General features: G+C 36.1%; 1 protein-coding gene across 6 annotated transcripts in view; it reads right to left on the minus strand.

Annotated features, from left to right (window-relative positions):
• The window catches only part of ZFPM2 (zinc finger protein, FOG family member 2), a 473,192-nt gene that overhangs the window by 229,400 nt on the left and 225,397 nt on the right, over positions 1 to 18,395 (minus strand). For 3 of the 6 annotated variants that reach the window (XM_008983372.5, XM_008983371.5, XM_017965638.4), the window contains one exon: positions 8,306 to 8,424. The exons of the other annotated variants lie outside the window; for them this stretch is intronic. In XM_008983372.5, coding sequence (XP_008981620.1) covers positions 8,306 to 8,424 — 119 coding nt within the window. The remainder of the gene's footprint in view (positions 1 to 8,305; positions 8,425 to 18,395) is intronic. 6 annotated transcript variants of the gene reach the window in all.

Consider the following 18,395-nt stretch of genomic DNA (forward strand, 5'->3'; position numbering starts at 1 on the left):
CAGGGTCTTGAATAAGGAGGAGGGTGCAGTATTTCCTGATATGGAGAAAAGTGAAAGGAAGAAATTACTGTGTTCATTCATTCAAATGTTATTCATTGAGCTCTTAATGCAAGCTAGAAATTGTTCTAAGTAGGAAGGATAGAAAGATAAAAAACAGATAATAAGCATATGGTCTGCAGGGGAGATAGACAAGCAAACAGGGCCTCACAGTTATGTGATCAGTGCTCTTATCCTAGTAAACCTAGAGCATCAGGGAAATTCTTCAAGAGTCGTTATGTATTCCAGACTGGAGGCTTCAGGTAAGGTGTACTTTGGAAGTGATTTTGAGCAGAGTCTTTAAGTAAGAATTAGGAGTTGCTGAGATGAAGAGAGATAGGTGGGGAAGGGGAGATGGGGTTTCCAGGATGGTAAAACAATATGACCAAATGTACAAATGTGGAAGAAAAATGTACATTCAGGCTGGGTGCGGTGGCTCATGCCTGTAATCCCAGCACTTTCAGAGACCCAGGCAGGCGGATCATGAGGTCAGGAGATTGAGAGCATCCTGGCTAACATTGTGAAACCAGTCTCTACTAAAAATACAAAATTAGCCGGGCGTGGTGGTGTGCGCCTGTAGTCCCAGCTACTCAGGAGGCTGACGCAGGAGAATCGCTTCAACCTGGGAGGTGGAGGTTGCAGTGAGCCAAGATTGTGCCACTGCACTTCAGCCTGGCAACAAAAGGAGACTCCATCTCAAAAAAGAAAGAAAGAAAGAGAGAAAGAAAGAGAGAGAGAGAGAGGGAGGGAGGGAGGGAGGGAGGGAGGGAGGAAGGAAGGAAGGAAGGAAGGAAGGAAGGAAGGAAGGAAGGAAGGAAGGAAGGAAGGAAGGAAGGAAAATGTATATTCAGGGCATCAGAGTGAGTTCAGAATGACTAAAGTTTATAAACAAGTAGAAAAGGAGTCAGACCTGGGGAGGTGAGTATCACAAAGGTCTTTTTAAGGCTTTTTTAAAGCCTAAAAAATGGAGGTATTCTCATGCCCTTTAGAATGATTTTAAGCATGCGAGTTAAGTGACTAGTGTGGTTGTAGTTTTGCTTTCAGGACAGGTATAGGTCTGTGTAACTGTGTGTGAACACCATTTGAGATGTGCGTAGGAGAGGTAGAAATGCAGAAAAGACATGGGGTAACTAAGAGAATGAACTCCCTAGGGAGGCAGGAAAGGAGAGCCAGAAGGCTAGGATTAAAGGTGACTAGAAGCTGGAAGTCAGGGAGAAGAGAGGCTGTCTGTGGAGACAGGAATAAATTTTGAATGTTTAGTTGGAGGAATTAAATGGAAAAGGCTTGCAAAACAGCTGAAATGTGCTATTAGAGAAAGGGTAAAAAGCCAAGGTTAGAGATTTTTTTATTTAAATGTCATTTGTAAATTAGTAGCTGAAGCTTTGCAAGTGGATAAGCTCCCTGAGGCATTGGGAACAGAGGGAGAAGAGAAGAAAGGCCAGAAGTGTTTTGGGAAACACTTACAGTTAAATTAAAAAGAGCCAAGACCCAGAGATATGAGAAATAGGAAAGTATGGTAGTCCTGAGCCCAGATTAAAATGAATATTAAGAAGGAAGATATCATTCACAATGTCAACATCAATGAAATCTGAAGCTCAACAAAAGCAATGCCTCAGCAAAATTATAAAGTATGCCATTGAGATGGGAAAGATGGAGAATATGGGTGGAGTCAGTGAGAATGTCCCTGATAAGTGAATTCAACTCAATTAGATTTTTATTTTAAAGAGCATTTATTGAATATCTATTATGTGCCAGTAGTAGAGGTCCAAAATTGAATAATAAAGATTAAATAATTCTATGTCCTCTAGAATCTAAATAATAATTTGGATATTGCTTTCAACTTTATTTCATTATTACATCTTAGAGGCTGTCTTAGTATGGATTCCCCAGAAGCTTACCCAAGCACACGTAGTTTCCTGGGAAGTTGATCCCGGAAAATTCTAGTAAGGTTGTGGGGAAGTAAGCAGAAAAGGGAAAAGGTCCAAAACATATTCACTACAAGGCAATCAGAGCTCAATTCTACGATCAAACTCTAATAGACAATATAGAACACATCTTACATCCTGACCAAGAAGAAGGGAAGTGGAGGTGTCATTCCACCAACTTTCGGTCCATTGTTGTTCGAGGATAACCATTGGGAATAGGAAATCTCCAGCACTGTCAGCTTTCCCAGCTTGCAGGAAGTTTGATCTTGAAGCTGGAAAAAACTGCTCAGGCAGAAAAGTCACAGATGTGCTCACTGAGCAGCCTTTGACTATAGAGGTGAATGCTGGAGACATGGGCAGAGTCTATTTGCTACAGGATATGTACAGTATGAAGCTTGAAGACTCTAGCAATGATTAAGATCAAAGATGAATACTGGAAGGGATAAATATGCAAAGGGAGAAATAAAAGCAATTAATAATTCTCAGCATGTATATCAGGAACTTCTCATTCTTTCCTCAAGCACATTTCTATAAAGATGACTATCTTAAAACTTCTAAGATGCAATTTGATACATGCATCATTTCATGTTTAGGTAAAGAAGATATCCATAGTGCCCTTTATATGTATATTTCATTTAAAAAATTCCATCTCACAAATATCCTGTGAGAAAATAATACAAGGTTTTGTTCTTATTGAACAGAATAAAATGGGATTTATGTAACAAATTTCATTTGTTGAATTTAACAGATTGTGATGTTTATTATTATGTTGTAAGTAATATTGGGCTTTCTATTTAATTAGCTATGTACGTTGTATGATTCCAGCAGTTCATGGAATCCAATCAGAATAGTTAGCTGTCAATAGTTGATATATTTAAAAGCAAGAGAGGGCAAATGCCATTTAAATTTCAGACACCCAACCTTCCAAGTAATCACTGTTGCTTGATACTTACTAAGCACTACCACATACTAGCACAGCTGAGATTCAGTTTACTGCAAGGAACTTCGTCCTTGCGAGAATACAGGGAAAAACTTCCAAGGTGCAACATGAAAACATAACACATCCAAACCAGATATTGATTCTAAGACTTGTCCAAACCAGATATTGATTCTAAGATACATCCAAACCAGATATTGATCACAACTTAAGGTGGCTTTAAAAATTTCTTCCTTGTCAGTAGTCTTTTTTTTTTCAATGAATAAAATTGCAAAACTTTCAAAAACAGCAAGTTTGTGCTACCATGATAGTATTAAATATAAGTTATTCCTGAGATATGAGTTGAGATGCTGGAAGGAACACTGGGGTCACTCACTGATAACAATCTTTTCAGGGGTACAGGGTCATACCTCAAAAAAAACTTGCTAGGTAGTGCAGACCTCTGGAGCCTGTGACGGTTCATTTTATGTGCCAACTCACAGGGCGTTTCTGAATGAAATTAATATTTAAATCAGTGAACTCTAGGTAAAACAGACTGCCCTCCAAAATGTGAATGCGCCTCACCCAATCAACCGAAGGCCTGAATAGAGCAAAAAGGCTGGCCTCCCTACACAAGAGGAAATATCCCAAAGACTGCTACCACACTTCATCTGCACTACTGGCTCTCCTGGGTCTCTCACCTGACTGAATACTGCAGATTCTCTACTTCCCAACCATCATTACTGGCAAGCCAATTCCTTATCAGTAATCTCTAAGGCCAGGTGCAACGGCTCACTCCTGTAATCACAGCACTTTGGGAGGCTGGGGTGGGCAGATAACCTTAGGTCAGGAGTTTGAGACCAGCCTGGCCAACATGGTGAAACCCAGTCTCCACTAAAAATAAAAAATTAGCTGGGTGTGGTGGCACATGCCTATAGTCCCAGCTACTTGGGAGGCTGAGGCAGGAGAATCACTTGAACCCAAGGAGTGGAGGTTGCAGTGAGCCGGGATTGTAACACTGCACTCCAGCCTGGTCGACAGAGTGAGACTGTCTCAAAAAAAAGAAAAAGAAAAAGAAATCTCTGGCTATACACCTACACATCCTGTTTTTCTGTTTCTTTGGAGAATCCTAAGACAGAGCCCTTGGTAAACAGTCAAATCTAGGCATGTAAAATCCCTAAACGCCAAGGTCTATAGTGTTATTTGTTTAATTTAAAGAGTGTTTTTTGCTTTAAACTTAAAAGATTTCAATGGGTTCACTTCCACAGATTAATGACTAGTAACAGTAGTTGAAATTTGTGGATAACTCACATATGCTATCTCATTTAGTCCAAAATTTCTGTAAGCTGGGCAGTATCATTATTACCATATCACAGAAAACATTTCTAGGACTGGAGCATGGGTTGTGGAATGGAGTTGACCTTAGGCTAGTTATTTAACTTCCCAAAGTAGCAGTTTACTCCTCTGTGACAAAGGAGATAAATATTATCTTCTCTTGCACTTGTGTAAGAAGTAAATATGATATAAAATATGTAAAGCACTTTGACCAGTATCTGGCCCATTGAAAGTATTTACTATGCTGCTTTTGCTATTATAAAACTTTTAAAGCATGAAGTATCCACCCAGATAATAAGGTGTGGACAAAAGAGACTCTATTTCCATGTTCAGTGTGTTATATAATTCCAAGAACAACTTTTTGTCAAACCAATTTGTTTGGTGTTTCTGTGTTTCTTAAAATGTTCTATATACATCTAAATGCCTGGTCTGCAAAAGCTTCCTGCAGAAGGTGGCATATTGCTAATGTACTTCAAGATGGGGACTTGAAAGATATAAAAAGGATTTGACATCTGGCATGGCGACTCAATTAATTACTGTGTTGGATTAATTAGTGAGCTGAATCTCCTGAGCCAACACCATGAGTTTGAGCAGAGTAACATTACATCAGTTGGAGAATAAGCAATTTAAGAGAGTATAATAATCCAAATTTGATTCAAGGTTTGGTAGGGAAGGGTTAGTAGACTATATATTTTATTATAAGAAATATTTATGATATCATTTACATATTATAGTACTGTCCAAATTATGAAGATGTAACAAAACTGCAAAGCCTTTAAATACATTTTTAACTGCTCAAGTAGTCTAATTACATAACAAATATTTTGCCCAACATGGAAGAAAGGTATATTTGTAATTTTTGCACACTTCCTCTCAGAAATTTTCATAAATTTAGGATTCATGTTAAGAAATCACCAACAATTTCATCAGGCTCAAATCATGTTACAGACGTTACACTGAGAAGGCAGTGTGGCATACTCTTTAAAAAAGCAGATTCTAGAATCAGAAGTGTGAGTTTTTATTTTCTTATCCATAAAATATGATTTATGATAGAACCAAATTCACAGGTTCCTTTGGAGATTGAGCTGATTTATTTCCATTTTCCAGCCATATATGTTAGTCAATTTGATGTACAGTAGTAACAGTAGCAGGAATCCTACTACTAGTAGTATTTAATAATCTCAGCTCAGAAGTAAATTCTGGAAAAGGATGTTATTTCAAAAGAAAAACATCTGGAAATATATTTTAGTGAGGTAACTAAATTTTAATAAAGAAAACTGCTGTATTTTAACTAAATAAAATAATTTGATATTTAAATCCTAAGACAAAAAAAGAAAACTGAAGTATTAAATTGTTTTTGATAAATAATTATCACCCATTACCCAATAGTTGATAATCTAGAGTATTCATATGTTTTAAATAGTATCAAAAATTCTGAAAATTTTCTATAAAATAAATCCTTTAAAAATATTAAATATGGCATAAAATAGCTTTAAAGCTATATAGAGCTATTAAAACAGCAAAATGACATCACCTGTCTAAAAATCAGCAATTATTTCAATTAAAAAATCATACTTTCTCAGACAGGTTTATTTTCCATCCATCACAATTTAGCATAGGATAAAAATGTCAGCAAACTACCATTCTGTATACGTGCAGATAGTAATAGCAAGATTAATCAAAAATAGCATTTTAGTAAATGTACTCTTTTAATATAGTAAACTGAAAAATGTTCATCTTGCACATCAACTATAGCTGATATAGTATCAGTACACTTTTGAAGGAATATCAAACAAATGACTAAAGGTTGTGTTGGTATCTGAAACACTGTGATAAATAAGATAAATATGATATACTTAAAATGTTTAGTAAGCAATGCTACAAGACAAATAGAAACTCCCAGATAAAATCAGAATAACTCTTAATTCAACCTTTGATGTTTAGACAATCCTTCCCCTGCCTTTCCTAACATTCATTAGCTTGAGAAATGGGCATAGTTTAATATTGCTCTCTGAAAGGAATCAATAGAATCTGTTAATACAACTCAACCAACTGAGGCCTGCAGTTTGTGGCCATATCACAAAGCTCTTTTGAATTGGCTGCACTGGTGGTCCACCTAGAACAAATTGCTTAGATTATTAATTAGTTAGCCTGGACTATACTCAACTTGTTTGGTCTCTAAATACATGAGAAAACCCCTACTTCATCCTTTTATGGATAAATACATGAATTTATGAAGTAAGAAATACACCCCTGAGATCTTTTGCATTCTTTAAAAGTTTGGTAACACAAATATTTTCTATTTATTCTAATCATTATTTTTAGTTGAACCAACAACCTCTGTCACATCCACATGGCACTGAATAAACAGAGATCCATACATATCAATGTTTTCATGCAATAACTTAAAGAAGGGATCTCCTTCATATAATAAATTGAAAATGTAATGTAGTGGTGCTGAACTCAGTACATCTGTCAAAACCGCTCTGGGAGTATTTATATTCCCTTAGCATAGAGTCATTTAAAAGTCACAAGACTCTTCCTATATAAATAGCATTTAGAGAGAAGGACTTTCATTAGAATGAATATTTATAAAATGTCTGGCTCCTCTAAAGAATATGAAACATCTTTCTTCCCCAATTTCATCACCTGTATTATCACTTATTATAAGAGAGGTTTTCAGCTACTGTTTTTCTCTTATCCCATGTGGTTGGCAGAATAGCTCCTTGCAAAGATGTTTACATCTTAATCTCTAGAACTTGTGAACATTCCTTTGCATTGGCAAAGAGAAATTAAGGAAGCAAATGGAATTGAAAGTGTTAATCAGATGACCTTAAAATAGAGAAATTAGCTTAGATAACCCAGGTGGACACAGTGTAATCATAAGTGTCCTTAAATGTGTAAAAGCAAAGCAGAAGAGTCAGAGAAGGAATGTGGATGTGAGAAAGACTCCCATCAGCCCCTGGCGGCTTTGAAGATGGAACTGGGGCTATAGGGGTAGGGCCATGGGCAGCCTTGAGAAATTGAAAAAAGAAGAAAACAGATTCTCACATAAAGCATCCAAAAAGTAGCTCAGCCCTGCAGACACCTTCCTTTTAGTCCAGCAACACCCAATTTGGATTTCTGACTTCAATAACTACAAGATAATAAGTTTATATTGTTTTAAGGCACAAAGTTTGTGGTGAGTTGCTGAGGCAGGAATAGCAAACCAATACATCTGATTAAGAAATAAAGTTTAAATGTAACCAAGTGATCTACCTTTCCATTACTTTTACATTTTATTATTTTTATTTATTTATTTTGAGACAAAGTCTCGCTCTCTCACTCAGGATGAAATGCAGCGGCATGATCTCGGTTCACTGCAGACTCCGCCTCCTGAGTTCAAGGGATTCTCTTGCCTCAGCCTCTCAAGTAGCTGGGACTACAGGCACCAGCTACCATGTCTGGCTAATTTTTTCTTGTATTTTTAGTAAAGATGGGGTTTTGCCATGTTTGGCCAGACTGGCTTGAACTCCTGATCAAAGTGATCCACCCACCTCAGCTTCCCAAAGTGCTAGGATTACAGGCATGAGCCATCTCACCTGGCCTCCATTACTTTTACAATATCTATTTAATCAGTAATCCATATAATCATACTGTTTCTGTTCTCAGAACTTTTATAAAAAAACAACAAAAAGATAATGCTGACCCTTCATCTCTGCTTTTAAAGGTACCAACAGTGTTACCAAGGAATAACAAAGTTGTTTATTTCTTGTCCTTCATGTAAACCTGTAATGTATGACAACTTGCGTCATCTGAAAAAATAAATGCAATCGTATATATTTTAAAATGTGAGCAGTCTTAGTTTGGCTAGGCAGATAAAGGAATAACTTTATATATTACCTCACTAGCCATTATTTAGTATGAATAACCTGTTTCTTTCTAACTTCTGTATATTACTGTCAAGACACAAACCACTTGAAAAGTATTCAAGTTTTGCCATCCATGAAGAAGCAAAAACACATGGTTATTTTTTAGGGGTTTCATTGCAAAACAAGCAGAGATAATTTCTGAGCTACGACAAAAGATTAACCATCTGGGAACATCCACATACCAGAGAATTGTTATTCAAGTCCATCTTCCCAGCAAACGGCCCCCAGGTTGTTCCCACCGGAAGTTGCTGCCGACTCTGAATTTTTCGTTCCCCATCTTTCTGAAACACCTCCAGCTCTCCTGCAGACAATGAAACCGAAGTGTTTAGAGTACTTCCACTCATGCCTTAATAGCAGCTACCTCTCTTTGTGTGTTTGCTTAACACACATAATATTCTCAGGATTCACATACAGAGAATTAATTATGCTTGTCTGAAAGACAACTCATCCTAAGGGAAAAATAAAACTTGTCCTTATAATTGTATCCAAATTTAGTCCAAATTTCTTCCATGCACCTTTTCAAACGCATCATCTATTGAAGTCAATTCTTTTAAGTTAAGTCTTTAAGAACCAGAAACAATAACACTCCCTTAACAAGCACTGATCCAATGCCAAAACAGATAGACAAGAAACATTAGGACAATCATTTTGCATTAAAATTCTTGTATTTATTTGAGACTCTTGGACAACCATTTGTGGAGAGATTTTGAAGTACTTGGTAATTTTCTGAAATTACTACCAGTTTCAATGGGTAAATTGGCTATATGTATAATATATAGCAAGGCATGTTTTTCAAATTAGAAAATACTTAGACAAAGTTTTTACTTGTTTTTCTGTATTTGGTATATTGGATAGAATTCTATGTTGCCAAAGGAGTATGGACAAAAGCACTTTGGAAATAACTTTTGGAAGGTCTTCCTTGTCTTATTACTCCAGAGTAATATTTTGGAATCATTAAAGGAAAACTGGAAGTAAAGACAGTATACACACTTGCATAAAGTAGGAATTCATTAAATGCTTGCTCAAGAAGTAAATGAACGGAGTGATATACAGATAAATAAAAGAGGGCCTCAAATGTCAAAAAAAAAAAAAATGGCCAGTAGCCTAAATGTTGTTTGAGATAGGCAGAAAAAGAGAAATCACAATCAGGACTTGTAGCCTCTCTTTAAAATAATTAAATCTAGGATATTTATTTCCCAAAGGGTATTGCCATGCCATTTCACAATACTAAAATGTTTATATATATAATATATATACACAGAGATATGTGTATTTGTGTGTGTGTGTGCGTGTGTGTGTATATATATATTTTTTCCTTTTTTTTTTAGATAGAGTCTTGCTGTGTCACCTAGGCTGGAGTACAATGGCGTGATCTTGGCTCACTGCAACCTTTGCCTGGGTTCAAGTGATTCTCCTGCTTCAGCCTCCAGAGTAGCTAGGACTACAGGCACCTGCCACCACTACTCACTAATTTTTGTATTTTTAGTACAGACTGGGTTTAACCATATTGGCCAGGCTAGTCTCGAACTCCTGACCTTGTAATCCATCCACCTTGGCCTCCCAAAGTTCTGGGATTACAAGTGTGAGCCACCACACCAGCCTAAAATGTTTATATTTAAAATTTTTATCTCAATAATATAATTTGTTATTTTTAAATGTTATTTCTTTTTAGCCTGATCAACAGCAGACATGAGAATGGGAAATAATGAAATAGAAAAAAATATTAGGTTGGTCAAAAATAATAGCAAAAAATGCAATTACTTTTGCATCAATCTAAATGTAAATGAAAATCCATATACACTAGAAAGCTAAGGAAAATAGAATTATTCAGTAATTATATTTTCTAAAATACATCTCATGACAGGTAACATAAAATTGTTGCTTTAATCTATCCTTAGCTTCTTTTCAAGTCAGTAGCTGTCTTTTAATACATATTCAATCTCATGTTGTTTTTTTTTTAAAGAAATGCTGTCAACCTGAGTTCAATTATAACCCTTCTTTACTTCTCTATTTAGTGTCACCTCCTTTTAATAGTTTAAATGCCAGACATCATTTTTCATGTTTTCATTAGGGCTTATTCTGAAAACCAAAACTAAAGTATATAAACTATCATCAGCTAAAATATTTTGTCAATGGCTAAATTGTATCCATTGTAAAATTTAAATTTATCTATATCTGAGCAATAAAGATGCAATGTTAATAACAATTCCATGTTCCCAGTCAAAAATTTAACTTCAGGGACAACATTTCATTCTCCCTTCTTCTCACACTCTGCCTTTCCCACTTGAAAAATACACAAAAAATGGAAGAACACATCAAATGAAGACATATACACATTCTCCAACTTTTTTTATTGTGGTGTACCAATAGCAATGATGATCAGCAGCGAGGAGAATGAGCCCAGAACAATTCAGTAAGTCCAAACATCAAAAGATATTTTTATAAATAGAATATGTATAGTAAATAACATATTAATGCCTCAGTACTAGATTCTGATGCCTATTCAGTCTCCAGAAACTATGGAAAGAATAATTTGTTTTCTGTATACAGAATAACACTATTTATGAGATTTTCCTCTGAAAATGTTTTTCGCGTTTGTGCAATCTTTTTGATTAATGCATTGGAATCAGAGACCTTTTATAGAAACACCCTCAGAGACAGAGCACTACTCTGATGTCAGAGAGGAACCAGAGGAAAAATATGACTCAATATATGCATATTCACATTCTTTATTGAAATATTTAGGATAATTTTCTTATTTGAAAATAAACTGTTTAATTTCTATCGGATAGGAGTTCTTGGTATTTTTTCAACCATTGTTTTATTTATATTTATATTTAAAACAATTTATTTCCAATTTACCATGTAAAATAAAATACATTTGAATCTCTCAGATAAATACAAGTTAAAAATCTTATTTTTTAAATAAGAAGATACCAAAATAATTTGCTTATTTTTACACACTAAATGACCAGTCATGTCATATTTAAGTGATGCCAGAGGAAACATTAGAATCTTTGAAAACCCTTTAAAAATGTAATTCATCCTCTCTTTCTGCCACTGACATATTTCACTTGAAAAGCGTTCATACTCAGTCAAACAATGACTCCTTATCTAAACCTGTGGATTTACAAGCAGCTGTCTTTTAATGGGTTAAGCACTACAAACTTGGGCCAGATTATAAAGTGATATCCAAATATCTCCAAAGTTTCTGAAGTGTCTTTGACTATCCATTAAAATTTTAAGCAGACCAAAAATACTTTTACAAGCTCTTAAAGATGGCCACAACAGGAAGTCCAGTAACTGTTCAAGACAGCAAGTCAATCTTTTCAACTGTACTAGACAGGCAAGTCTCCTTTCTTGCTCGCCAGTCTCTTTTCTTGCCCCAGTCTCCTTTTCTTACTTGCCAACAAGTTATTTTGGGGTTTAGGGAAATCCTGATGCTGAAATAGTTAAATAAAAATATTCATCTATTCATAATAACATTCATAAAAATTGCAAGCATAGTGCAAATAATTAGCATGTATATTCTACCAAAGTTACACAGGTTAATAATAGCAACAGAAATGAAATATTGTATAAATGGAAGTTACATTTAACTTACATATTGCTTAAGGTATAATATTTTATTTTTTTCTAAAAATTAATATAGGTGTTATAAATAGAGGAAACATTACTGCACTAAGAGTAAACAGATTTTTAACCAATTCTGTTCAACAACCAGCTGAACATCCTCATATAAGTTATATATTTTCTGAGTCCTTGGGTTGTCATTGTTAGAGTGGTTTGCACTTACTCTCAACTTGGTAAGGTGTTTTTCAACACTGACAGTCCATGATAGCATGATTCCCCTACCCGAGATACAGAATTAGAAGGGCACTGGGCTGATGAGTCAGAGACTTAGGTCTTCGAACCACTTTATCAAAGGATGGACATTTGACTTGAAAATATTATATATTCTGAAATAAGAGAGAAAAGCTCAAATTCTCATTTGATTTGTTTATTCTTTTATGCCTCATTCATTAGTTTATTCATTCATTTATTCTATAAATATTTATTGGGGATCTGCTAAGTACCAGACAGCGTGTTAGGCCAAAGTATAAAGCAAGAAAACAAGCCTGGACCTGGATGAATTCCATGAAATAAAATCCACATGGCTTCGGAATTAAAGTCATAGAACTTAGTGACTGTTTAGATTTGAGGACTTAGGGCAGAGAGAATCCAAGAATGTTATGCAGGTATCTCACTTTGTCACATGAGCCAATGGCCACATACCTGTTGAGATAAAAGAATGCAGAAAGAAAAACAAGAATTAAGAGTAAAATAAGGAGTTATATTTTGGTAATGTTGATATTAAAGTGGCAAAAAAGAAGGCAATAGGTAATTTTAGGTAGGCAAGTATAGACCTAGGGCCCAGAAGCAAGGTCCTACCTAGAATTAAGGTCTTGGCATTTATTCAGTAATTAAAACCACCTTGTGTATACGGTAATAAAAGCCAGAGGATTAAAGAGTATATCATGATAAAATAAGAAGACCTAGGACAGAGCTCTAAAGACCTACAAAGGCATAGTAATGGAGGAATAGGCATAGAAACTTTAGGAAAATTGGCAAGAGATGTACAAAAGAAATTGGTTTTAGTACTATAGACACCAAAGGGTTGATTGAGAACTTAAAGGAGAGGGGAATCAATCAAGGAATCTGAAAATGTATGGAAGTAGGAAAAGAAGAGGAGGCCAGGAATGGTGTCTCATGCCAGTAATACCAGCACTTTGGGAGGCCGAGGCGAGCGGATCACCTGAGGTCAGGAGTTTGAGACAAGCCTGGTCAACAAGGTGAAACCCCATCCGTATTAAAAATGCAAATGACAGCTGGGCATCGTTGTGCATGGCTGTAATACCAGCTACTCGGAGTCTGAGGCAGGAGAATTGCTTGGATAGGGGAGGCAGAGGTTGCAGTGAGCCAAGATCACACCACTGCACTCCAGCCTGGGTGACAGAGCAAGACTCTGTTGAAAGAAAAGAAGAAAAGAGGGGAAGGGAGGAGAGGGAATAAGAGAAGGGGGGAGGGAAAGAACTGGAAAGATTTCTTTAGATGAGATGGTGATGACAGGTATTTGGAGTGAAAGAAGTTTTGTGAAATGGTAGACCAGGATACACACTGGAATGCGTTCACAACTGAATGAGAGAAGGGTAACTATAATAAGCCTTAGCAAGTTACCTAACCCTTGAACTTCAGTTTCTGCATGCAAAAGAGGAATTGCAATAGTTTTCTGAAAAGGTTACTATGAGGATTAACAATATGGAAATACCGGATAGTTTTTACTTTACCAAAAAGAAATTGAAGAATTCTAAGAGCATGTCCATATGACTTCTATCATCGTATCCAACCATTCATTGATGTCACCTTGCCTCTTTGTCACCTTTATCCAGATCACTCCTCACATCTTGACTTATTTTCTTTTCCATTATCTGTTGGATTCACCCTTTTTATCAGCATTTTTAGTTTTCAACAACTCAGATGTAGATGACCCACCAGCCTCCATTCATTCTGCAGCTCTAATTCAGGTTCCAAATCTCCACCAGAATAAACTGATTAAAACTCCACTTTGATCTTGTTACCCATTTATGCAATTTCCTTCCCTAGCTCCTTCTTAGCCATCCCAAACTGAACATCTCTGCCTGAATTTTATACCACAATACTGCTCCACAGTACTTGCTTGACTGCTTCATTCTACTGCTCTCCCAAATGTGTTCTTCCGTCCCATCTTCCCCTTCCATTCCTCCTCATCTCCAGTTTAGCCCCCCCATAACTTTCTGAGAATGGTTCCTGCTATCTGGCAGACACACCCTATTCCTGTCCGCATTAATAGACCCTTTTAAAGTTGCAAGGTCAAGCCCAAAGCCATTCTCCTTCATGAAGTTTCTCTGAATTCTAGAGAAAACTGAATTTGTCTTCCCTAATACTCCCATTGCATTTATAGTCCAATATCACACAGTTTTGCAATTAATTATTCCCTAGTAGGTTTCTCCTTGATAACTTATTTCACCTCAACAGAAACATAAACATTTTAATCTGCAAATTTCTTTAAAAATTCTGTTTATTCCCTGATAACTAATAGTTTGTGACATGTGATATTTGAAAAATACAAATAGAACACAATTGATGGGATGAAAATGTTGATAATACCATGTATCTCAATTTTAGTACAGTTGAAGTTGAGTTTTGGAGACAAGAGAGTTGTCTTAGTAAGTGTCTGCTCTTTGTATTACAGCAAGCATCCATTTCATTTGCTCAACCCTCTATGTAATACGTTCGCATACATTACCTCATCTGTAGAATATGAAGCTAGATGAAAAAATAAAAAATTTTCTTCTCTGCCCAGTTCATATTTTTGCAGCTATTCTTCAAAAAGAAGCCTGATTTTTTTAACATGCTGGGTAGGTTCACAGAAAATATTTGAGACACATAGGACGGACTAATCAATTTTGGTAAAAGATAATATTGTTAGTGCTCAGGGCTGTTTCTCTTATCTTCTTGATAATGCATACTTTTAAAAGTCTGCGATTACTCAAAGACTTCTGATAGCTTCATTAAAAAAAAAAAAAAAAAAAAAAAAAGCCCTAGGTCAGAAATCACTACCAAACATCCCACAGCTTTTTAAAACATGAAGCCACTTTTTGGCCTAAATAAAAGAAATTCACTGGTGGAAAGAAATATTTAAAATCACCAGAGATGACTTCAAATATTTTTTCTTTGAAAGTGCTATGAAGACAATGCGTTTTTTTAATATGGCCTTTTTGATGCCTCTTTAGAAAGCAAAGGATATGAACATAGTAGCACACCAAAGGGAAACAGACAGATGTGAGTCTTTTAGAATAGTTCCCAGCAATCATGCTTCACCTGAATTCAGCATTAAGTTGATGACATAAACATATAAGGTATTTACAGAACATCCCTTAACTTGAGGCTCAGATTTCATAGGACATAGCTGCAAGTAAATGAGATGACAGAAGATCACATTTCATTTGCTGAAAATAAACTTTGGATTGGTTTGAACTTGGTTTTAAACATATAACCAAATTTTAAAGCAGACCACATGAATTAGCTCATAGTATTTATCAGGCCATGCTACAGCAGACGGTTATAGCATCAGAACCTATATTTATATTTTCTCCATGGTTGGAAGACATTATACATCATGGTATCAAACATGGACAGCCCTGAAGTCATGCTGAGTTCAAAAAGCACTCAAAGATTCTAAAAATCTCAAAACATTTTCAAAGTCAGCCAAGGTGGCTAAAGTATGGCAGAGCTCTTGCTATTTTATGGTTTAACCATTTGACAGCTGTCTGCCAGATACAGAAGAGGGTTAGATTATTTCACTGCTGATTATCTTGACAGCCAAACTGCAGTCCTGCCACTATGTGTGTTTCTTCAAGTATTAATAACCACGTTTCATCTGCATTTTGAGACAAATAACACCATTTATATTATGCTATATTGATCCATCTCTAAGCATGGTTTGGCTCAGGAAATGATAGTTCTTGGTTGGTGGCTACAAATTGCCTTACAGGAATACTTTTTCTAATTTTCCTTCTCAATGTTTGAGTCATACAGTCACAACACATACTAAACTACAGTTTTGAACATAAAACTTGAAATACGACATTCCCTATTCAAGTACTCCAGTCAAACCCTGATAAATCAGGCTGGCCATGCAGCGATCTTATCCCTTCTGACTCTTTAATAAATCGAACCTTGTAAGTTCCTACTGTTGGAAGTTGTCACTAAATGAAATTGTGACCTTATCCGGCGCATGAACTTATCCTGCTGACAACTACATTTATTGTGTGGATAAGAAAGAAAAAAAAGACAAAGGGAATAAAGAAAAAATGAGATATTTGATAATTCTGATCTTAGTCATATGTAACTCTAACAGATGGAATCTTTTTGATGTTCCATTAATGATTTGCCAAAGATGAGTCTCTACTTACAGAAAAATGTTCACCCTAGGTAAGTGCTGGGGGCACTGCAGATGGTATTAAAAGAGCATGAGGAGGTACTTGGTGACAGCAGCGAATCAGATGCTATTAGTTCAACACAAAGAGCCCTGAATTAGCTTGTAATTGCACTGGAAAAGATAACATAATGGTGGTGGCAAAATAGAAACATTTTCTTTTCATGCAATGAATTCAGTACCTAAAAACTCTAACACGACACACTGGAATGGTCTAATACATACAGTAAAATCACTGTATTTCTCAAGAATGCAAAATGCTCTCTGTGGCTATAGTTTCCAAAAAGTCATGGAAATCAATGTGTACAGCATCATATAAGAAGCAAACTTACATTCATATGCTACCAAATATTGACATATATTACAAACTCAGGAACCTTTTACCTTATTATTCTGGCTGGTCTTAAAGATTAATTCTGAGACAGGTTATTCTTTCTTTCTTAAAGCCCATTGAAACTTTTCAATTGTCATTTTCCTTGTAGAGAAATAGAGATAAAATATGTGGGTAGGTAGTATTATTATTGGTAATGAAACAGAAAATTATAAGTGTTTTTAAAAACAGCACCGTGGGCTGGGTATGATGGCTCATGTCTGTAATCCCAGAAATTTGGGAGGCCGAGGAGGGCAGATTATTTGAGCTTAGGAGTTCAAGACCAGCCTGGGCAACATGGTGAAACTTTGTCTCTACAATAAAAATACAAAGATTAGCTGGGCATGGTGGCATGTGCCTGTAGTCCCAGCTACTCAGGAGGCTAAGGTGGGAGGAGTACTTGAGCCTGGGGGTGTCAGGGACTACAGGTGTGCCACTGCAGTCTAGCCTGGATGATAGAGCCAGTACCTGTCTCAAAAAAATAAAAACAATAACAATAACAAAACCCACCATGAAATAACTAGAAACCCTTCACTTACATAGCTGCATACAAAATTAGCTTCATATTCAGAGGCTATGTTCAAGGGTGGGAGAAAGAAATTGCCATATTTTGTCCTTTGCTCTATGGCCTATTTATATGAACAAAGAAACAGGAAGAAACAGCTCATCTCAGGTGCCTGAAAATATTCACCTGGAGTGTGGCTAGCTCCTGCAAATGTTAGGAAAAATCTTTAGAAGGTGGAGCTGTGGCTGTTGGAGTCTTTTTAGCTGCTGGAAGTTGGGTGGGAGGGAGTAGGTCACTATTTTTTCACTCAAGAAACCTGACACAGTGTGATTCTTTGCTGCCCGAAACCCTCCCTGACCTTCTAGACAACATTCGTGTCACGGCTGACCTGATACTACTTCCTGATCCAAATGTGAAGAAACAGAGGGAGGTTATGTTTTGGGAGCTCTGGTTAGAGGGGAATCATCTTGGAAGTAAGAGGACTTGGCTAGCAGGCACAGGAAACAGCACTGGGATGTGCAGCAGCTAAAAGTCAGTTTTCTCCAGGAGGAAAAACTCTGAAGGAGAAACAGGATAAAAATCAACTACTGATCCTGTCCGATGACAAGATAGGAAGAAATAATTTTTAAAGAACACAGTATAGAAGATCAATATAATTCACTGGTATTTATGGCTCTAACTTCAGTCAATCAACATCATTCATTTATTTAGTCAACATGTAGTCTGTTAAAATTGCCTGTTTCTCATAGGTTGTAGTTGTTAATGTAGAAGAAGATAATTCACTTATAATAGAACTTATCACAAATCATTGCTGATATTTAATAATCACATATACTTGTTTGTTTGTAGATGTGCTAGGTACTGTGTTTGCTTGACATCTATAACAAACCAAGATAGAGTCATGCATTGTAACATGATGAGATGGCATAGCTGGAGATGGAAGGAAATATAATGATAAGCTTTGACAGATAAATATTGTTAGGCTTCAGTTGTGATTATGATGAGTTTTGCCTGGAAGTAAAAGTCCTCAGGAGGATCCAGTTGGGAGTGGAGAGGTGAGGTTTTTAGGTCACAATATTATAAAACCAAAGGATGGCAGAATGATTTGACAGATGAATAAATGTCAAGGGAAAAATAAAAGCATTACTTTGAAAGCTTTTAGTGTAAACCAGGAAGCTAATAGTCCACTGTGAGGTACTCTCGTTCACTAATAGAAATGTTCAGAAGACTGATCTGAAGTGAAATTCCATTACAGAGTTTTAAATTTTTATTCATAGAACAAGTATAACAAGTATCATGTGTCTTTAGAAGGAGTTTGTAAAAAAATTGAGTGGAAAACAGAACCATAAATAAAACTGAAACATATCACCAATGAATATA

The sequence above is a fragment of the Callithrix jacchus genome, chromosome 16 (assembly GCF_049354715.1).
Source record: "Callithrix jacchus isolate 240 chromosome 16, calJac240_pri, whole genome shotgun sequence".
Classification (NCBI taxonomy): domain Eukaryota; kingdom Metazoa; phylum Chordata; class Mammalia; order Primates; family Cebidae; genus Callithrix; species Callithrix jacchus.